Here is a 23377-nt window from a genome sequence, read left to right on the forward strand (position 1 = left end):
CTTCCGTGAGGGACAACAAGTCACGCAATATGAAGAAAAGGCAGACACTGTATGACAAAGGACAGTACACCAAGTTTCCCCATGGCTACGCCACTAACTTTTGGTGGCAGTTTATGAACACTACAGCTCACTGAAATAATAAAACTGACTGCTATGCATGTACCCATATGCCCCTATCCTCGCAGACGTCTGGCCTGTGGCCGTACAGCGTACCTGAAGATCGCAGTTGGTGTCTGTTGGGCCTGGCAACACATCCAGGCTACGGTACTCTTTGGTCCAAGGCCAACTACAGCATCCCAGCAAAAGCAACCTGGAGGTCATCATCACCCACAAATGTGAACTGTTCCGGACAGACCTACCTACTGACCTGGCCCCAAGTCTCAGACCCACTGCCTGATGTAATTCTACTGAACAAGCTGAACGCAGCGCAACTGCCAGTATGTGTGATGAACAATGGATCGCGGGCAGTGGGGGAGCTGCCTACTCACCTATCTACCGGATGCCACTACAAACAAAGACTCAGTACCAGACAGGATGTGCACGGACGGCACCAAGCAGTAAAGGAACCAGAGTTTCGCATCTGAGGAGGAGTGAAATTCTTACAGAGCTTGATCCCCGGCATTGGAGCTGCCGAGGTGCGGGATCATGTGGAGATCAACCGATATGCTCTGCTACGACACATCAACTTTGACAAAGACCCTGGGACCGGCTTTAGCAGGAGAACAGAAGGCCATCAGAACGATGGTGCTGCAGAACAGACTGACTCTAGACCTGCTAACAGCATCACAAGGAGGAGTTTGTAAGCGGAGACATTTATGAAGCTTTGCAGAATTTGACCATTCTGCAGAAATATGTCACTGACCACACATCTGGAGCAGCTACACCGCCATGTCTAAGAGTAATGATTTCAAAGATGATAACAACTACAATGACTGCTTATGTTGCCGTGCCTCAAGAAGAACAGCATCCCGTTGCAATTCTGTTAGAGGAGAACTTGTAATAACTGCTAATGAATGACGTGGTGATTAAAAATGACTTGTCAAGTGATCATGCACTGATTAACACATTAGTAGTTTATGCAGGTACAATATAAGGTTTTCATCATTTTACATATAAGGTTTTCATCCTTTTATTTTTTGTAGTTTTCGTTTTAAATATAAGGTTTTTATCCTTTATTTTTTGTAGTTTAGTTTTATTATTTTTTCTTGTTTATTCCACTTGTTATTTCATTTACTATGATTTTCATTTACTATGATTTTCATTTACTATGATTTTCTTTGTTCTTTTTATTATTTTATTTTGTTTTATTCTTTAGACCAAATGATTTCCATTTCTGCTATGCTGACATTTTGAAAATTAAAAAATTGCTTAAGATACTTAATAAATAACCTTCACAGACAATTGTTGTATACATTTAAAATAAGTTAAAACAGGAGGGAATGTTACAGGAAAAATGATTCTATGTTTCTTTACCTTCTTTTAAATGTGCAAGCATGCCCTTTTGTCTATGGTTAGATTAGTTTAGAATTATCTTTTTAGACTTTCTCAGCAAAGACATACTGTTTTGGGACATATTGTTTTAGATTGTTTTATCTCTCACAGCTTTCTCCCAGCTCTCTGCTGACGAGACTAGCGCCACATATGGAGTTGTTTATTTTATCTGTTTTGTATTTTCTTATCCTGTTCTCACTGTCTTTCCTATAAAAAGTGCCCAGCCTCTGTACACGTTGTGAGTTGTTCTGAACAGCTTACCCGTGTGCACGTTAAAGCATAAAAAGTGATCTTGTCTCATTGTGTCTTTATTTCTCCTGGGTCTTTTACAGAGTTTTCCCCCAACAATTTATTATTATTATTATTATTATTATTATTATTATTATTATTATTATTAACCTTTAATCATTTAAGTCAGATGTAAAGAAAAATTAAAAGCCAGAAATCGCTAACCTTACATTTCCTCTACTCTTTCATCGCACTCTCTCAGACCACCTGCTGTCACAGTTTCTCAATAACTATTCTCTAAATGCTTCACATCAACTGCCTTGACAGTCAAGATATAGTGTGCAGTGCTTTAACCCTACCACCTTCACCCATCTGACTGCTGCTGATGTCTCTTTTCCTTACTGCTTCTCTTTCCCTCCCCTTCCACAGCTTGACAGGAGTGGCCGAATTACACCGAGGAGAGAAGAGGGGTTGACTCGCTGCCGAGCCCTTGCTGAGCTCCTGTTCAAGCTCTGGGTGAAGCAAGATGTGAGCTGCATACCGGCCAGCAGTGACAGCCAGTCTGCTTCTATGGCTCTGTTAGACAGTGTCTGCAGACAGTGCACAGCCCCGTTCACAGCTCCTGTCCTTCAAAAGATGCCCCGAGAGCTGTGTGCTCAGAACCTAATCCAGAATGCCAAATTGGTCTGCAGGTCACCTGGCTCTCCCTGTCTCCCAAGCACACTTAACCTTTCCAGTGATATAATTTCTTTTTTGTTTAAATGTTACCTTTTGGAAAAGTGCTACCACACCTATGAAGGAGTAACAACAGATCAAGTAACACAAGCCAACAGATGTGTAGATGACAAGAAAGCTTAAAAAAATAGATCCACAAAGAAAACACCAGCTGTTTAGGAAACCGCAGGAGAAAAAAGAGAGGTGTCGGAGAAGTAGAACACAAACAAATGAAACAAATAAGTAAATTGTTAAAATTGTAAATAACTGCCTTTGTGCTCTAGCTCTATTCATCTTAAGAGAGAGATAAACAGGCACACATTATATTTGGAGCTAAAAACAGGTCTAAATCTCGATAATAGTACATGCTGGTCACCAGAAGTGTGGATGGCACTGAGTACATTTAATCTATTCTATGTGGAGTTTCTACAAATGCTTTATTGATTCGAGAGCTATACCTATTAATCATAGCGGAGAAGAAAAGAGGGGCAGAGAGAGCAGTTAGCTGGAGAAATAATGAAAACAGTAACAGGAAGGTGAAATGATAGACTTGGTAGTCTATGTTGGACAGAGATTTAGATGGAAAGCCTGTAAAAGGTGTCAGAGCAGCTGAGGGCAGCCTGGCAGAACGACCCTGCTCAACTGCAACATCAAGGTCAATGGCAGCATTTCGAGAGCTCTCTCATCATTTGTCTCCTTCTGCAACTTTTAACTTTCACCACCTCTCCTCTCTTTGTCCATTTCAGCCTGGCCACGTACGTTGAAACGGCGAGACAGAAAAACTCTCGGTCCACACGTCCAAAAGAGTCTCTCTCAGACCTGCGAGTCACAGCAGGAGTGACAACCCCGCTTCCTGAATGATGTTCAGCTCTGACTCTTTTATATGCTCAAGTACGCACAAAATGACAGAGTTCAGTGTTTTACTTCTCCATCTTCTCCTTTCAACACCTCCTTCTCATTTTTTTTGCCATTTGCTGTGTTGAGAGTTCGGGAAAAACCAATCTGTCAGGTGGCGGGCAGCTGGCGTCGGGCGCAGTGATGGTGGGCCCTCCAGGGTCCCTGCTCTACTTGGCTCGGCTCTCACCTATGCTGGGAATATGCTCGGCTTTGGGAGATTTGTCTTAGTGAGGTGCACTAATGGGATATGTGCAGCACAGCGCCGCTGATGAGGGCTCAGGTGGCGCAGTGTTATTTCTGCTGAAGGCTCCTCTACTTCATCACCAGCACAGGGCGAGGAGAGGAGAGGGGAGAGAAACTTGCATGTACCGTGTAAATAAAAGGACACAACAACACTATTGCGTAACATTGGGATATGCAGTCAACAATTTTGACACTATAGCAGCTACAAGCCAAGTGTTCATCCAGTAATTTCATGCCTTTGACTTAAAGCAGCATCATTGAACTGTTCGAGAAGGACTGCTTAATTTCCTTTTAATTTCCTTTTAGTTAAAGCTTTATTTTTATCCCCATCCAGCAAGTTACATCCATCTTGCGCGTATGCACACTTGCTTTGATGTAGCCAATCGACAGGATCTCCACCCTTTCTTTGCAAAGAAAGGGTGGAGACACTGGTCATATGCAAAAAGCACTTCTTGCATAAGTCCCTATGTCATTTTTCAGGCATATAGTAGGTTGTGTATTTTACATGAATAAAAACCAAAGAAAGTCCCTTGAGTTTGATGTTAAAGCTAAAAATTCAGATATTCTGTTCAGAATGCTAAACAAAAGCTCCCATCTCAATCGCAGTCAACTCTGTAACAGTTGGAAAATAGAAGTTCGTGGTCAAAAATATCCACTCAACTGTAACATGGGAGGAAAAAATATATATAAATGTGTACTCTGCCTTAGGGGAAATTTTGGCTTTAAGAACAAGCAGGCCCATTGCTCTGACTGTTGCCAGCATGGCAGCTCTTTCACATCCTAAATTTACTTTAACTCAACTTTCAGAGTTAACTTTTGCAACAAACTTGTACAGCTAAGGTGTTTTTTCCTGTGGTGAGAAGTGGATGCATCACCTGATAAAGTGAGCAGTAGAAAGTCAACAAGTTGAATACATGTCCGGGCTATGTTACATTCCCATTTTTTATTTGCAAATGCATGGGTAGCCTTGTAGGCGCACACTGCAGATCACACCACTTTTGCTTTTCCTGAGTGGGCTTATATTGTGCAGAGAATACCACAGCCTGCTGTTATTTTAGGGCTTCATTATTTCTAGTGTTTCTTTCTCTCTCTCTCTCTCTCTCTTTTTAGCACCTAGTCTTCTGATTTTTTTATTTTTATTTGCAAGGATATGGTGCCAACAGATAACAGAAATGGTGAAGTCTGATAAACTGAGGCTGTATGATGTTTGAATTCCTCAGAAATACAGAAAGTGCAGGTTTTCTCCCCTTGAGGCAGAAACTGTATTGTTGGTTCCACTCTCCTTCTCCACAGCTGTAGCTGGTCAAGTTCATGTCTCAACACTCGTCATTCATTTTGATGAGCTGTCTACCTTAAAGCTGTATATAGCCCGAGGCTGAGTTAGCTGGGGCTGGCAAACTCACCACAGGTGTTGGAATGACAGTAAACTACCATAGTGCAAAAAAAACAAGCACAAAACAAACATGCGAATGTTTGACCATGCGTAATATTCTGAATCACCAGGTATACATTTCTAGTTAAGTATTGTGTATTTTTTTTAATTAGTGTTATTACTTCTCAGCTCCATTTTTCTCTTTTTGTAACATGTAATTGCTCCTTTCATAGCTGTATTTTTAACAACAGTAATAAAGCAATTTCCCTGCAGGGATCAAAACAGTTTTTTTTCCTGATTCTTCTTCTTATTATATTATGTTTGGAACAGTGATCTGTACTTGTTTTAAAGGTCTTTGGCAAGATAACGCCTCACAGCTTTCCTTGAAATATCTTAATAGTATTTTTTATTAAAAAAAGGACTTTTTATTGCTGTTGTTTTCAATAAAATGTTGATAGCTTTAGTGCTATTATTAAAGATAGCTATAATAAGAGACAGGCAGGCTGGAATCATTTAAGCTCAGTATAAAACAATGTAGATTAGGTGGATGTGGTTTGAACAGTAGAAAATCATTAAGCGTAGCACAGCTGAGCTCTGCTCTAGTTGGAGGCATCAATGCTGTGCGTTCATCTGAAAAGTGAGCGGGGGAACAGGGTAGTCACCCCATCAGGGCCCAGTGGAGAGGTGAGTTGACCCGGGGTGGAGGACAGAGTAGCGCCCCAGGACTCTAGACGCCATTGCGTGGGTGTCAAATGGCCCGGAGCTGCTCCTACACTAACACTGGGACACGACAGCAGGGCTGTGACCATGACCGACTTTGCAGCCCACAGAAGGAGACAGAGACAAAGAGGGATGGGAGGGTGTAATGTGAGGAAGAGAGGCAGGGGAGGGGGGGAAAGAGGTGAGAAGAAAGAGGGCAGAGCACAACAGCTGATGACCTTCCTTGGAAATAATCCATGTAGGTGATAGCATGCTTTGTCCTACATGCTAAAATTAACACCCGACGTTTTACTTTGTAAAAACATTCTGAGAAGTTTGTGGAATGAAAAAGTTTAATGCTCGAACAAGTTTCACAAACCCTTAAATCTATTGTCCTGTGGGTGGGAGGTGTTTTTACATTTGGCTTATCATCTGTGAAAAGTGCTGAGAACAAATGCACATTGGGCCACGGAGATCTTGCTTTCTTTGAGCACACACTCTGCTGCCCACTGATACAACATATTGCTCCTACTGTATGTGCCTTGAAATACCAAAAACCCAGCTAGATTAGGCTTCATGTATTTTGAGAGAAGGGGGAAACCTGCCTGGGCCATTTCTGGCAAGCTAGCAGCAAGCAATCACTGTTTAAAGATAAGGTGCATGAATGTCTCCAGCCCTCCTAATCCTAGACAGGGATAAAGAGAGCCAGACCATGATGCTGGTTAGAGAAAAAAAATCTTAGCTGCTTGACACCTTTGATCTGGAGGGTACAGCGGGATGGCAGTGTGGACATACCAGTAGAGCTTTGGTGGATTACATCCACATATCTCCCACAGCCACCAGTCAGTGCTAAAAGTCCTTTGTCAACAAATCTCGGATCAGTTACAGAGACAGATGAGCCAGAGGTGAGGGGTTAGCAGTAAACAGGAAGATATTTGTCCAAAGAAGAGAAGCAGCTTTGCCACATCAAGCGCCTCTGATTCTTTTGATAGCGTTATAAATACATGCGTGCAATGGCTTCTTATCCAGCAAACAGCAGAAGTAATATACGTGTCCTTGCTTATAAACTGCATGCCTCATTATGGGGTTGTTGAAAAGTGCTTTTTCAGCACTGCCTAAGACCTGATCTGCACAAGGTGCAAAAGTCTAAAATGCATCTGAAAATAGTTGTTTTTTCATATGATTTTCCTTGTATGGCTAATAAGACAGACTTGTCAGGGAGAACTAGAGACAAGAGGATGCATAGGAAGAAGGACAGAAAACAAAAGGATTGCAAAAGAGAAAATGACCTCTCTAAGTCGAGGTAGTTGGACTCTTGGCACTGATCCTGTGAGACGTTGAGAGGTGTCTCCTCCGTGGAAGGAATAATCCATTTAAACCCAGGTCGCACGGCTGTGATTGATGTGCAAACAGAAGCAGCACTTAATAACCTCTATCATGCTGGGTGACCTCGTGGCCCACGGAGGGCACCAGTTTGTTTATGGGTGGTACCTCCGACACACTATCGGTGCAGAAATTCTGTTGTGGCTAATGGGCCGGACTGAGGGATTGGACTGTCAGCGCAGTGTGATCTCTCATTTTTCTTTCCAAGCGTCTGAGGTACCCCCTGCACACCTCTACTACACCCAACCTCCCTGTTCTGCCATCATCTGTCAGTGGTGACTGAGTCTTCGGGAATATGGAGGCGTGAGAGAGGGTGTCAATTAGCATTAACTTTCCCTGACAAATCTGTTTGTCTCACCACAATGGCCTTGGATAACTTGTTCCTGATTCCTCTGTGTCACGATGTTTGGGGCACAGAATTTGTTTTCTTGCTCCAGTTCAAGTGCAGAAATAGGTCAAGCACGTGTACATAAGCATAGTACCTGCATGACCGTGAACGCATACTCAAAATGATGCACATTCAACAGAGACAGAAAGAGATTTCTTTTTTTAGAAAAAAATCACAGGCAAACATCGGGATCGGGGAGATGTGACTTCCACGCTAAAGAGCTTTTGTTTATATTGCTAAAATGGAAGCTGACCTTAAAGGTTATCTAAAATGCACAGAAAATGTCAGAACTCCTGACAAGAGAGCAGAGGCCCTTTCAGAATATGGCAGTACTCAGGGGGCACGCAGAGGACTCGGAGAACAACAACACAGCTCTGTGCTATCTATACTGTACTTCCTTTGAAAGTCCCTCCTCTATTTGCCCTCTGCTGTGTGAAGATCTTTAGTCTTAATCAGCTGTTGTTCTGTGGAGATCTAGTTATGGATGCGCTAAGCTGTTTATTTATTAAACAGGCTGTTTAATCCCCCCCTCCCACTCCACTGCATGCTTGGCTCTGCACAGACCATCCTTTTGATGCGAGGGGGCTCCTGGTGGTGTGGTATGACAGGCTCCCACTGGCAGTGCAGCACACAGTAGCACAGTGAATGGCAATAAGTGGTGCCCTCGTCAGCGGCGCGCAGTACAAACAATGACCCCCACTCCACTCTCTCCCCTGCATGTATTTGCACTACCTTTGTGCCACTACAGCTACTCTACTCCATATTTTTGCTTATAACACAAAACACTGTATATAACCATTAGCTGATGCACTTCACTATACTTCTTGAATTCAGCTTGTTATGTAATTTGTTACGTCACGAGAAGTCAGACACTCGTGTTTAAGCGGATAACATATATTTTGCAGGAAGAGGAAGGAGAGTGGACTAAAAAAAGAAGAAGCCCCTGTGAGATGTGTGCATCGGCAGGTGGAACGAAACATAACATCGCAGAAAAGATGTGTGTGTGTGTGAACTGCAAAAAAGTGACAGGGGGAATTTATTCAAAATCCCAAATGGGAAGTGTTCTATCAAGAGCATAATTAAACGTCTTGTGATTTATGAGCACGCTTTACTAAAGACTGGTCTTTATTAACACACATATGCAATAGCGCGTGTCAGGATAGCTCGCCACTCGGACTATCTTTTATCTATGCCGGGCAGTTTCAGCTAGTTTAATGAGCACTGCCAAAGTTTATCAGGCTCTATAATCAGTACTTTGCGTGTAGTATTTCAGAGTGCAACAGCTGGCAGTTAGTTATAGTCCAGGTTTGATAAAGGCAGAGGAGTAATGGCTTTGGTTGGAGAGAAAAACAAACAGATGTAAGGTACCCAGCATGTGGGCAGAGGCTTTTTTTTAATGTTCCCCAGGGGCTGTAGATGAATCATTTTATTTTTGCATACTGTCTACAGTTGGAAATCAAAACACAAAACTCAGACTAAAACTTAATTACTTTGTTTTTCATTAGACGTTTAAAAAAAACCAAAGAAATATGGAAAGGTAGAGGCTTCTGTGCTTTCACTAACGGACTAGGACTACATCAATAACTAACAGGTTTAATCAATAACCAAACTGTCATTTTTCATACAGAAACAGTTTCCAACCATAGTCGTGAAAATTAGCTCATCCGGTTTGATCTGTGTCTTCACATCACATGTGACATGTTTGTTCAGGACATGAAACGGCAGCACAAATCTCTGGCATGTCAACTGGAAACGAGTCAGAACCGCCTGAGTATAATCACAGCTGAATGCACCTCTCAAGCGTCTGCACAGATGATTTTCAGGGTGTGTTTTACCAGCTGAATGCACTCTGTTTGCAAGTTATGGCAAATACTCTAGCACTGTAGAGACATGTGCCGCTGAAATGCACAGCAAATCACAAATAAGGTGCTCAACTGTCACTGATTATCAACATTTCATCATTTTCTTTATGAGCTGTGACCGGATAGTTGCACCGACTCACATGTGCACTACAGTCCAGTCCCTAGCTTTTAATTAAATCCAGTCAGTGGCTGTTGATGCTTCGCTTACAGTTTGAGATACGGCTTCAAATGTCTGCATTTTAAATAAAAAACCAGCATCAGGTCTTAATAGCACACTCAAATAGCTCAGATGTGTCTGTGCTTATCTACACCAATGATGTTGTTTAAAAAATCCTTTTAAATTAAATTCACACAGTGAAACAGCTGTGGAAGTAAGCTGCAGTAGGTTTAGTAAATTAGGTAGCTTTTATGTAGCTTTATTAGAACAACAACAGCTGCATAGGTGTATATAATAAATCTGAGCGAGGTCAACCACATGAAGAATAGTACAGAAAGCACCGGAAATATAACTCCCCGACGTAAAATGGACAAAAAACAAGTATCATCTAAAATGATCTGAATTACCGAGGAATGTGAAAGGAACTATCCACCCTTTGGTGTCATACATTTTAATTATCTGGTTTTCTTTGCTGTTTTCAGAAGAAGGTTTCGAGGGCTTTTGAAACTTTTGTTAGTTTTGCTTTCTGAGTTCAATATGTCACTTTTGAATTCGCATTACACTCGGCACGTGGACATAATAAATGCTGTGTTGTATGCCTATTGAGAGCGCGAACAGTGCATGCACATATCTTGAGGAAACAGTGTTTGTAAAATTGGCAGCACCTCGTCTTGTGAAATGATCAGAGGCACTTATCGACTCTCATGAGATCCCTGCCTAAAGAAGTATAGACCCAGAATCATTTATCAGTTGTTGCCTCGCACTGGCATTTTTTTAAATTGGCAGAATACTGTAGGTATCTGCAATTACGCATAACTTTACAGAGCAGTTGTGGCTGCTTATGTGGAACTACATTGCTGCTAATAGTCAGTTGCAAACAACAGAAATTAGCATGTTAATTAATCCTTACACATTTGGCACCTACTGCAAGTATTGGAGCTGTATGCAAATTCATAAACTGTACAGTGTACGGTGTGGGGTAAAAACAGGCAATTTAAATGATCAAAAGAGTCAAAGAATCAACATGTTTTCTTGCATTTAACTTTTTTTTATCTTCAAAACTCAAAAATTCTGTTCATATCAACAAGTCTGGTTTCTTTTCAGTGTGACTTTAAGTGTAATGAGCACATCAGCTCTCTGCCAGCAATGCCTTGCAGCTTATTTGGCTTGATCTCATGAGGGTGCATAAGCAGTATTCAGTATTCTTCTACGTCCTGCCTTTGTGCAACATGGTTTAAGGTGAACTTGTTGGTATATTTAGTATTTATATCTAAGTAACCTCCGCCCTATGTGCATCATTTTAAAATATTCAGCCACAAACTGGGGAATATGAGCAGCTTGTTATCATTGAGTTGCACTGAAAGAACAAAGCAAATGGATAAAAACAGAAATAAAAGAAGGGAGACTGAGCTTACCGTAGATGCCTGTGGATATACATGGGAAGGCCTGCGCAAAGAGAGAGAGAGAGATGGAGAAAACAATCAGCATGATCACACAAATTAAGACAAAAGTAATTCCTCTTTGAAGCCAAACGTTTAATTTTGTAGCAGAGGAATTCAAACGTCATCTACTGAAATAAAATGTTGCATGACTGCACCCATCTGCGTTAAACTGTAACTATTGTCAGGCATCTACTGTACACTTGTATGATTGCCATTTACCGCGACTGCTTCACTTGTTTATTCCCAGGAGCAGCAATTTCCACTAACATTTGACGAATTCCCTGCAGTGACGATGCAGAAGTGTGTCGTAAACCATATTCCAGCTTCAATGCAAGATGCATAAATACAAATACTGAAGTGAAAAAGAACATTTTCACAGGACTCTGTGAAGTCCTGGGAAAAACTACAGTACAAAACAAGATTCAATAATTTGTTTGGGCATTGACTGGCCCATTACAATACCCTGATTCTTTTCTTTATCAGCCATTCTGTTGTTGCTGGGCTTTGGATGACACTTTGAATACTGGCCAAGCTTTAACTGTTGGATAATTATCCTCACGTGTGAAAACGTTGGTGTCCAGAGTTCATGGCTGACTCAAAGACCACAAGAGTCCAAAATCCTGTGGCTGCAGAATAAGCCCAAATCATCACCCCTCCATCATTGTGCTTGACCGTTGGTATGATGTGTTTGTGCTGATATGTTGGGCCAGAAATGATGTTGTGCATTATGACCAACAGCTCCACATTTTCCTCATCATACTGCAATGCTCTTTTTAGAGAAAAGACAACCCTCCTCCTGACAACCCTGCCAAACAAACCATACTTCTTCAGCTTTTTTGTAATTGTTCTGTCATGAACTTTAATATTTAACATGCTATCTGGGGACTGTAGAGTCTTAGATGCACTGCACAGCCTGACCTTGGGATGAATCTGCTAGGACGACCAGTCCTGGGAAGATTGTGTTAACAGACACCTGAATGCTCCAGACCAGCAAACTACCAAAGCACATTGCTGCTATTTACCCACTTTATTCCTACAGAAGATTAAGGATATACTTAATTTTCCACAGAACTGCATAGATACACAGTATACTTTTTGTTAGCATCCAAATAAAAGCTTATCAAACATCCCTCTTTACACACATATTTTATGTTTTTTAAGTTCCATCTTTGACTGTTATACCAATCACTGCATTATAATGCATGTATTATATGTATACTTGATGGCCAGTATAGCTCATTATGGAATAGTGGATTTCACATCTTATTAATCATGACTATCCAAATGAGATCGACCTTGTCTGTCACTTACTTTTAGTGTCTAAGGTTTAAGTGTCTTTGATGTCAATACACAGTCTGTGACTCGCAGACAAACAAACTTTATTGTGAGTAAAAATACAAACTGCCAGCAGTGACTCAGTTGTGTTAAAGTAGCAACAAGGGCATCCCAGCAGGAGGTTTTTTAGTGCATGATGATAAAGCTAAACACAAAATCCCAGTAATCGCTGCCACATTTGGATCAATAGTACAAATCAATAATATAGCAGCCACCAAACTGCAGGAAAGCACATACACCAAACAAAAGAGACATGTGGAGAATGAGAAGAAGGATAAATAGAATTATCTTCATGACCCAAAGAGCCAAAACTAACACATATTTATTTATGGACGTCTTTTCCAAAAAGATTATAAAAAGTAACCACCTTGTAATAGTTCTGGCTTTGCAGCACTTTGCAGCAGACATATTATTCAAGCATGGCTTTATAGCTGAAAATAGTTTCATTACTCTTTACTTCTGTGAGCTAATATATTATGATACATAGGCCTTGCTATAAGCTCCCCTATTTCACATTCATCTTTTTAAGTATATTAATAAACACTAAAGAGAAAGAATTTTTTTCAAAGGTCCCATTTGTCCTCAAAACAAGCTGAATACGTGCTTTAGTTCTTGCATTCATCAAAAGGCGTGGCTACAACATTAATATAATAAGATGACAAATGAAGAAAAAAAAGGAAAATGTTTCCTCTAGCAGCTTATAAAGCTGGATGAATATAGAACAACAGAACAGCACAGAGATTAATCAAAGAATAACACCTGTACGTCAAGTTCTCTCAGTGCCAAAACTAAGCCCAACAGTTTGCTTTTCTCACACTGACCCTGTCAAGTTGCATTTAGAAACAGGCTGTTTCTATTAGCTGTGCCAAGATCGCTTCGTTTTAGAAATGAAAACACGATTAATAGATCTGAAAGAGAACGAACCATACATGTCTCCTCATAGAGTGATTATACAAATGCATTAATCAACGCATTCATCTTCGAGCCGTTTCAACGTATAGCATTAAGAAAGCAAATAGTTAATTACAAGGACAAAAAAGATATTCAAAATTTTTTTTTGTTACTTCAAAGCATCACAACCTGTGACTCTAGCTTTGAAATGCAATGGTCTGTTTTTCCTTGGTTTGGTTTAAGAGGAAAGACTCTGTTTGCATTCTTATTTACCAGTTTTCAGGTTCCGCCTGTCAAGGTAAATCTTTCTTCTGTGGGCTGATTTAAATCTTTTACTGATGCTTTGACCTTTCCAGATGACTGTCTGGGTCTGACACAAACCACAGATGATGAAGCGTGGAAAAGCATCGCCGTTTTTAGCCCTGTGCCAGGCTCAGACCGTGGCACGCGCAGAGGCACACTGAGATTAAAAGTGCAAAACTGTCACGTATATCCTAACACAACAAACAATATTTCAAAGAATTACTGCGTGCAAATAGGATTACTTATAATAGACTGACTCATTAGAGGCACGGAAAATCAGAGTATCTCAATTATAAAAATTGATGACACTTTTACATATAGGCAATAGTCTATTGAAGCTGGAATCTAAATTACCCCAGCAGAAGAAAACGATATGAAGGACTATCATAATAAGGAAAGTTACTTCCTGTCAGTCAGCCAAGGTGATCCTGAGCCAGAAGCCTCGTTATCCTCTCTCAGCTTAAAGGCCAAAGTGTCAGTCACCTGACGTTGAACTTCTGCTCTGATTGCACCTTTAACATATAACAGGCTGTGGGAGTGACGGCCTATCAGCGTAATCAATTAAAATCCTTTTTATTAGTTCCTTGGCTGATCCATTAAAGGACTATTGATCACGCTGGTGTGAAATTGCACCAGGTAATCACTTAATGGGATGCTGTCAAAATGTGACACCACTGTGACACATTCATTTATTTGTTTGAAGGGCATTTGATTGCAAGAGGGAAAAGTAGTACACAGTAATGTGGAAAGATTTTAAGCACTTTACGAGGGTTAGATTCATATTCATCACTCAGCAACGTCAGGGAGTTGCCTAATTGGTCCAAAAATCAATCAGTAGCTCGACAATGACCCCAAGCATGCAGCCGGAGTGTTTTCTCAGATTCTCAAGGATCTCGAGGATGACATGGAGAGATAAACATTCAAAATATCTGCCAAATATTGTACCTCGAAACACTGCAGCCAGTGCCCAGAAAAGACCCTTTGCAAAACAATGACACAACCTATTTATCATAAAATGAGCTCAATTTTTAACCTAATATATAGGGAAACAATGGAAGAACTAGTATACAGATTTAATCTGCTTTAGTAACATATTCAGTCAAATTAATGCAGAGTGATGATTATGGCGAGAACCTTAGATGAAAATGAAATGCTACAACATGTCTGTGAACGTTCTCAGTCATCCAGGTCATCGTAGTCTAAGGAGCGTCTGGACTTCTTTAGGTTTCTTGAAGACGTTTCACTTCTCACCTGAGAAGCTTCTTCAGTTCTAAGAGCAACTGGTGGAGAGTCCCAGATTTTGAGCCCTATGGGAGTGTCCCCAAGAGGGTCATGGACCCCCTATTGATCCTCTACTTAATCACACAAGCCAAGGTGTGAAAACGAGTGTGGGTCACAATCAGCCAAAGTTTCAGCTCACTGTGAAACCTAGCCCCACCCTATCATGTGATTTACTGAGGTCAAATGGCCCAGGATGTGAGTGGGTGTTAAGGCATTTGGGAAGGGATCTCAAAACTGGATTATAGATGGCAGACACTTGGTGTCGTAAGCCACCATCCCTGTTCAAAGATGGTCGTTCACAGTGAACATAGATGGCTTCTTTCACCCCTCTTTCAAACCATCTGTCCTCTCTGTTCAAAATGTGAACATTGGCATTCTCGAAAAAGTGACTTCTAGTTTGAATGTTACAACATTCAAACTTTAGTTAGGTTTCATTTTTAAGCACCCCTCTGAAGGACACAGAGAAATGGTTCTGCAAAATGAAGGGCTTGTCTTTTTACAACTGCATTACATTGGCAATGACACGAAGAGCTCCTGACATGAGCTGCTGCTCATGTTCTTGATCAAACTTAATTTAGGTTGTGATGAATTTTCAACCACCAGATGCAGTTGATACAAGCCACCTTATTTCATAAGGTGATAATTTAATTAATGTTTTTAGATGGTAATATACATTAATTTAAGAAGGCAATGCATTTCAAAACCAGGTGACAGAGGATGCTAAGAGGAGTGACCAGCAGTTGAAGTACTTAAATTTCAAGCAACCATTTTCTGTCAAATGAATTAAATGCAAATCTGTCATTTGTCAACACAAACAAACAAACAAACAAACAAAAACCTGAACATTTAAATCAATGACAAAACAGATTTCATTATATCTGTATTCTACTCATTCTGTGAATTAGTCATTTTGAACATGTTACAATGTTAAAGAGTGCTTTACCATAAACACTCAAATTTAGAGAGCACAGGACAACCTGGCGATCAAGCAAAATACCTTAAATAGCCATCAGCATCACGTCCATAAAAATTCATCTAGTTACACTAAATTGATCGCTCTTTGCTACTGTAGTGCAATTTTTGCAGTGAGACAGATGATAATGGTAGCTTTACCATGCCTATGCAGTTTTGGATTGAAAATATTTCGGAGAACGGTAGAAGAGATAAGGAAGAGCACGCTGAGCAGCAGGAAACACTAAGCGTCCATATGAAGGTGCAACAGCGGGAACCGAGTTACATAAAGAGAAAGGTCGATACTGTGATGATGTCATTGTTAATGCACATTATAAGACTTTGTCAGCAAAAATCATGCTGAAGCTCAATCTACTTTATATGGATCTATCAGGCAGTAAGCGTGCAGTGTAATATTTAAAACCAGTTTACTTTTATTTTTCACTAACCAAAGATATTTCATAGATTTTATATAAACTCTTTAAGAACAACCTCAAAATGCTTCTGCACATAATACTCTATAGTATCACATATAGCAGTAGTGCTTTTAAAGACAGAAAAGAAATGACGAGCGGAATTTAAGCCAAAATCACACTAAATGCAACAAAGTTGCTACAGTAGTTTTCGGAGGCAAACCAGAGAGTGCAGCAATGTAAGAATAGTAAAGCATAACCCACTTCTCATCTTCTTTCCCCATCAACCCTGGGCCACCATTGACGACATTTTTGCATACATACTTTTATATCTGCTTACACTGAATAAGGTCTAATGTTAATTAAGGCCGTCAGCACTATATTTGCAGTCATGACCTATGATTTGTTGTTTAGGTTATTATTTCTATCTCTGGCTGCTCATTAGAAATGAGTCAGCGTGTACGCCTGCACCCTGGTATGGGGCTATAGCTGACATGTAGGCTTGTTGCTGATTTTCTTTGCTCAGAGTGTTCAGAAATTGGTCACCAGGGAAATTACTCTGTTGCCAGGGCTCCTCCCTAATCTATCACATCACTTTAAAGTGGAGCACCTTTCCTCTCAGTATTTCTACACACTTATTTGGTTCAAAATGCATTAGATACAGCACAGAATGAATAAAGTGTGCAATGTTTTCAAGAAAAAAAATTATTTATTTGGACCTTTGGTGTTACGTATAACTCAAACGCACTGACAAATATCTGCATGTTTACAGAGACTGCATTTTCATTTTAAAACTGACACAACAAAGCTTATTAATGCATGATTTATTGAGTGCATATTGTGACTAGAGTTTACCAAATATAGAGCTCATAAAACTTAGTCACTGTTACCGCTAAGTTTGATGGCCTGCAGCTTTTTATCATTTGTTAAACAGCAGGAAATGGCACAATAAAGATAGTTCAACCTGTGGCAAAATGCTGTTGCGTTACTGTACCTGCTGCAGGCACTTCACAGTAGCCACGAGCAGACAGGTTAATGGAGAGAAAAGCATGCATGGGCACAGTGACCGCAGGATCCTGCCGGGGGAGCACCTCGTCTCGGCTGGCTGAGTAAATAGCACTGGACCCGGGGTGGTGCCCCAGTAGGTAGGAGCCTCCTAGCCTGTTTGCAGATGGAAGGTATGCTTATAAATCACAGCAGCATGGGGAGATCTTGCGCAAATGTGACCACAAGTATGTTATTATTCACCAGTGATGCCACAGTGTGGGCTTACATCAGGGCATCAAAAACTGCTGTAATTCTTTAAGCATGTAGGTCATGCCTGGTTTTTCAGTTTCACAAATTGGCTACCTGCTACTGCAGAAAGGAACATGCCACAGTTACAGATCAGGATATTTAAATATGACACATTAACACCCTTTTATTCTGCATAATACCACAGTCAATACTCTGTGTCATTATGCTAAATGGAGGATGGAGAAATGCAGAGGCTAGGAAACCTGGCACCTAATGGCCCGAGTCCCACCTCAGTTTTCATATGTGCCAAGATCAAATACAACTATTATCACAATTACATCTGTCCATTAAGGTCTCAGCATCATTGGCTGTATAGGGAATTACTCGCGAGCCAGGATGGATCTTTGCTACTCAAGGGATTATTTCACTTCCCAGGTAGAGTGCACAGAAAGTGCACAGAGTTTCAGGAACGGCACGCTCACTTTTAGGTGCCACTGATGGAAAGCACGTGTGCAAAATCCAGGAGTGACTATGGCAATTCCAGCTCCTCTGATGAGCAGCTGTAAGGGTGGGGATAATGAAACTCGGAACATAAAATGTTCCTGCTGTGTGGACATTTGACGTGTTTGCGTGATCACAAATTGTTACGGTGTCTGCGAAGAAATGCCATGAATCAGCCTTCAGGTAGAGCATTCGTATTATTACAAACAGAACAGAACATCTCTTTCCTCCTTGAAGGTCCTGCCAGCAATAAATACAAAATTGTGCTGCCACAAAGCATTTTCTATCCTTAAGAAATAGTAGGTAACATTTAACAAAAACAGAAATGAAAATATAGACCTTTAGAAGAGTAGTTATCACAATGTTTTTTCTTCAAATCCAGATCCATCTATTTTTTTGTGCAAATGTGAGTCCAAAGGAGCAAATAATCAAAAAGTGGAATCACTGACAGCGGCTATCATTTTAAAGTTTACTTCAGATATACTTCAGTACCCTGAATATTTGCATTTTACTATTGAATCCCCAGCCTATATGGATATAATTATATTACAAAAATAATATACTATAATATATACAAAAGTACATTCTTTATTTTCAGCTCAATAGAATGACTCATCCTCATCACATCCCTTCTCACTGTTACTATAAAAGAAATCTGTAGCTTATTTGCTCAAGCCGTGTTTACTCCAGACACGAGGAAAAGTGGGCTTAGAAAGTTGTTACAGGGGAAGAAAGGCAGGCTGCAGCGTGTCTGTCAGCCAAACAATGACAGTGCTGAGATGGCTGGGCAGAAAAAAGGTGTAAATGCTTCAGCCTTTGGACGGTGCAGAGCGGTGAGGCAAATACACAGAGATGCCGAACTGATGGCTTCTTGATTCATTGATCCATGACCAGCTTGTATGGTTGATCGAGCACAGTTTACCCTGAAGCCTACAGTGCAAAGGTACACAAAGAAAGTGTTTTTTAATACAATCTGATCATGCACTAATAACTATAAAACAACTTTAAAACATTTACAGCTACACTCTATAAGTTGACACGCTTCAAAGATTAAAAATATACATATTGTATTCTGAACCAGTGCAGCGAAAATACAGCAGGAAACCGTTCTCTTTTATTTCTCGTTTCATAGTGAGTTTTCACAGAAAAAATTGTCAACTCATGACAATGATCCCGTCAGTGTCAAGTGGGAACATGATGTGAATCTGAGCTGAAGGTGCATGCAATCAGACGTCGGCTTATATTTATGTATGAGGCCTCCTGCTCAGGATTAGCTGAAATTATATCACTGGCCACTGAGCAACAGAGAGGCAAAGACAAAGGGAAGAAATTCACATCTGTGAGAAAATCTGACCTGTACATGACCCGCACACGGCTGACAGAATTCAAATGAGTGTAGGTGAGAACCATGTCAAGTAAACTCAAAAGCAAAATGCATTCCTGCTGCTCCACTGTACCTCCTCTGTACAGCTGCAGGCAGACTTCTTCTTGGATATATTCAGTTTTTTAAAGTCATATGATATTGATTAAATTATCATGCTTGTGGTGGGTGAAATCAAGACTGCTGTGAAAAGCTGAGAAAGACAGACTCGGATTCGGATTGACAGCCGGAGAATAGAGCTGTGGCTTCGTTCTTCATAGAGCAGTAAATTCATAAATAGCAGCTTGTGGTATTACACTAGTTTACAGTCAAAATGCATTTGAAATGACTGTATATCAAGCATACAATAATCTGGCTTGAACGTTAAGAAAGGGGTTGGCAGGCAGACTAATCTCAAGCAATTTTTGACTGACTGTAAAGGATGCCCATTCACACCCAGTTAGTCTAGCCAGTACCAGTCGCTCAAGCCAGTAAACACAGAAACCAACATGAGCATCTGAGAACACTCACTGATCCATCAATTGCTCATTTACACAGCTTAATGACTGCCTACGAAGACAAATACTCGGAACAAATTGTTCCGCAAGCCATAAAGTAAACAAAAAGTCCTACAAAAGGAAAACGCCTCCGCTTGGTTTAGCCCAGTGACCTCAAGCATGACATCACCAAGTCCACAGAAGTCAGGAAATGGCAGGTAGGCTCCTTTCCTAACCTTTGACCTGAGTATGAGTAACAGAAAGTAAGAACAAAGGAACAAACAGTATTTAAGTTTAAAGCATAATAAAAGAAATGTTGACAACATATGGCTGCACATTTGTTTTAACCTGCTAAACTGCTTTCATGCAACAAAATGCTAACACAAACAAACCGGGGATGGTAAGTGAAGTGGTGTTACCTTAGCAATGGCAAATCAGAGCATGTGTGCAAAAAGCAATATGCTGTGATGTGTAAAATTAACATGCACAAAGCGAGCAGTGAGTATGAAAGTGCTCACCCACTCGTCACATCAAGACTTACTAATTTTGGGTTACTGAACTGAAATTGATGGTTGGCTGTAGTTTGTATGTTATGCTGCTAGGTCAGTCCTGATGCCAAACATTCTTCATTGACACTACAAATGACTAAAACACATTTTGAGCCCAGAATATTGGCAAGAAAAGCCCGAATGGGGGCAGGTGCTAATTTTCGAAGCGCCACTCTTCCTAAACTATTCATCCAATTTTGATTGCATCATCGAAAAAGCAGCTTGTGTAAAAAGCGGTTGTCAAATTTCTTCTTTTACTTGGATGGATGTAGAGAAGGAAGACATGCAGAGAGTTGGTGTGACAAAAGAGGGTCTTAGGGATGGGATGAGATGGAAGTAGATAATCCGCTGTGGCGACCCCCTAAAGAGAGCAGCCGAAAGAAGAACGTGCTGCTGAATGTACCGTCAATCACATTCAGCAGAACTTGCACAAGTAAATGCCTGAACTGTTCACACTTACTCTATGGGTACCCCATGCAGACTGGAGGAGCCAGCGATTGAACCACCAAACTTCTGATTAGTAGAAGACCTGCGCTACCTGCTCTTCCTGATCTTGCAGCCACCTCAAGTGATGACACAAACAGATCTACTTTCTTGACATCCTACCTAACACAACATCTTGATCTGACCTGGCAGTCTGGCCTCTAAATAAAATCTGTGCAATGTTTGTGCTGGAATAACCTTACTATGCTTTCTAATATTTCAGAATACGTATTCTCTAGCTAAATAGACTATTTCAGATTTTTATGATGTTACACAATGAAGAAAGCTAAAAAAATCACTGCATGAAGCGATCAGAAACAGATGAGAAGGTTACAATTTAGGATTAAAACAAACTGAAACAGCGTCCATAAAATGTAAAAAGTTAAATATCTTAAAATGCCCAATAAGCTATTTTAATTACCGGTATCATACTTGGAATCAGCTCATAAATATTTTAACTTCAAAGCAGATAACATCTGAAAAACTGTTAACCAATGTTATTTACTGGAAAGCTAACACTTAGACTGTTGTTAGAGGCAGAGCAGAGCACATTTTAAAGCAAAAACTTGTATATTTTGTATCGGGTGGCTGTAGCTCAGGTGGCAGAGCAGGTCAGCCACTAATCAGAAAGTCGGTGGTTCGATCCCAGGCTGCCTCCTAGCTGCATGCCAAATATCCTTGGGCAAGATACTAACCCCATGTTTGCCTACTGGTGGTGGTCAGAGGGCCCGGTGGCGCCAGTGTCCGGCAGCCTCGCCTCTGTCAGTGCGCCCCAGGGCAGCTGTGGCTACAATGTAGCTTGCCATTGCCAGTGTGTGAATGTGTGTGTGAATGGGTGAATGACTGAATGTAGTGTGAAGCGCTTTGGGGTCCTTAGGGACTAGAAAAGCGCTATACAAATGCAGGCCATTTACCATTTGTATCTGTCTGGTTGTCCTGTACGAACAATCAATCAAAGACTGCATAAATAGTGGAAATTAACATACACCAGTTTAGTTCTCCTACTAGAAATAATGGTGCAAAAGCAAATACTGCCCCAAATTTACACTGTGGGCCACTAGGGTATCAAAAATCTTTCATTTTAACATGCAGCTTCTGTTTGAATGCAGGTTTTTATTTGACAATTTATAGTATCTAACATCCGCTTCCTTTAAAGCCTTGAACTTTGCTTTGATTACAATCCTTAGCCTGACATAATTATGATGATCTTATGAAATTTTTATTGTATTTAGCACAAGAGGCATGACATTATAAACCAAAGAGGCATTTTGATTGAATCCTGAGATTGGAGGAAAGAAAGTGATAAATAGAGGAAAATGTATTTGTGGTAATTTTGAGCATCATGTTTGATTTGAATATTTGAGCCTCAGCGCCGAGCAGAGTATAAGACATCATTCAAAATGCCTCGGTGCCTCTAAAGCCTGTGAATATTTCAGCGAGAGCTTAAGATATGTAGAGCATGCGTGCGTGGTGTTTAGCATTAGGAGTCATTTGCATTTTGGTGGGTTAAATTACAGGTGGTCATAAAGAAAGTGATCAAAGACATGAATAGGAGGATTCTGTCTGAATCTATCAAGCTGCTGTTTCATGGGGTATCTCAAAGAGAGAGAGCCTCTGAAATACTGAAGATAAAACGGCGTTAAAGGAACAAGCCAAGCCATATATCCTATGAAAGGTAAAAAGGGAGCATACATGGATTTTCAAATATCCATACCCCGTGTCAAACTGTCTCAGTCGAGATTAGCAGCATATGGAGCTAGAAGGTTAGTATTATCAGTAATCCTAAAATATAGCTCGTGATTTGTACCGTAAGAACAGATGATTCCCAAGTGGCTGATTGTTGTGTCCACACATACTATTGCATTTGTTCTGTAGATGCATTTACCAGAAGCGCTAGAGGGCGCTAGTGAGTATGTTGTTCTGGTTGTGGTTTTGGAGAAGAAAAAAAGAAAAATAAAGAAAAGGAGTCAACTCCGGTAATCCTCTGTTCCTACCTGCGTGTGTGTGTAATGCTTGCTGAACTAACACCACACAACAAGTGGCGACGAGAGTAGTGGTGATTAAGTTATGGCTCTGCTCTCTTTGCAACCCCCGGCTGTGTTCCTGGATTGCCCGGGCGAACCGAAAATTCCATTTGCTGCGTGGAAAAAGTTGTTCGATAACTACTTGCTGGCAATCGGGGGTAATGACTTTGCTACGGAGAGGAAGAGGGCCCTGCTCATTCACTGCTTGGGAACGGAGGGACAACGAATCTACAGCGCCTTACCACTCGCTACGGATGATTACGAGGGATCCGTAAAGGCTTTGGAAACGTACTTTCATCCTAAAGTCAATGTTGTCGCCGAGAGATACCGTTTCAGGCAACGAGCCCAAGCTGTCGGTGAGTCTACAGATCACTACGTTGCAGCACTGCGTGAGCTCGTGAAACAATGTAAGTTCGGGGCTATGGAGAATGAAATGTTGCGGGATCAACTTGTAGAGAAGACAAATAATGCTCGTATACGTGAAAGACTGCTAATGGAGGAGGATTTGACGCTCGATCGAGCTTTGGAAATTGCTAGGCGTACAGAGGCTGCAATAGCTGATGCAAAGGCCATTGCTGTCGGTGAAACAAAGCCTGTTGCCGCTGTTCAAGTACAAAAGAAGATGCGCAAGCCAAAATACAAAGCAGCTAAAAAAACGGATACAGCTCCGACGTGCTA

The 23377-nt window shown here is 40.8% G+C and overlaps 1 protein-coding gene across 2 annotated transcripts in view; it reads right to left on the reverse strand.

The window, feature by feature from the left end:
• The window catches only part of macrod2 (mono-ADP ribosylhydrolase 2), a 438355-nt gene that overhangs the window by 101860 nt on the left and 313118 nt on the right, over nucleotides 1–23377 (reverse strand). For both annotated transcript variants that reach the window (XM_085368817.1, XM_085368818.1), the window contains one exon: nucleotides 10850–10880. In XM_085368817.1, the coding sequence (XP_085224943.1) occupies nucleotides 10850–10880 (31 nt within the window). The remainder of the gene's footprint in view (nucleotides 1–10849; nucleotides 10881–23377) is intronic.

This window comes from Diplotaxodon limnothrissa, linkage group LG13, assembly GCF_057381915.1.
Source record: "Diplotaxodon limnothrissa isolate DT_005_m linkage group LG13, D_limnothrissa_male_GT1.1, whole genome shotgun sequence".
NCBI lineage: Eukaryota > Metazoa > Chordata > Actinopteri > Cichliformes > Cichlidae > Diplotaxodon > Diplotaxodon limnothrissa.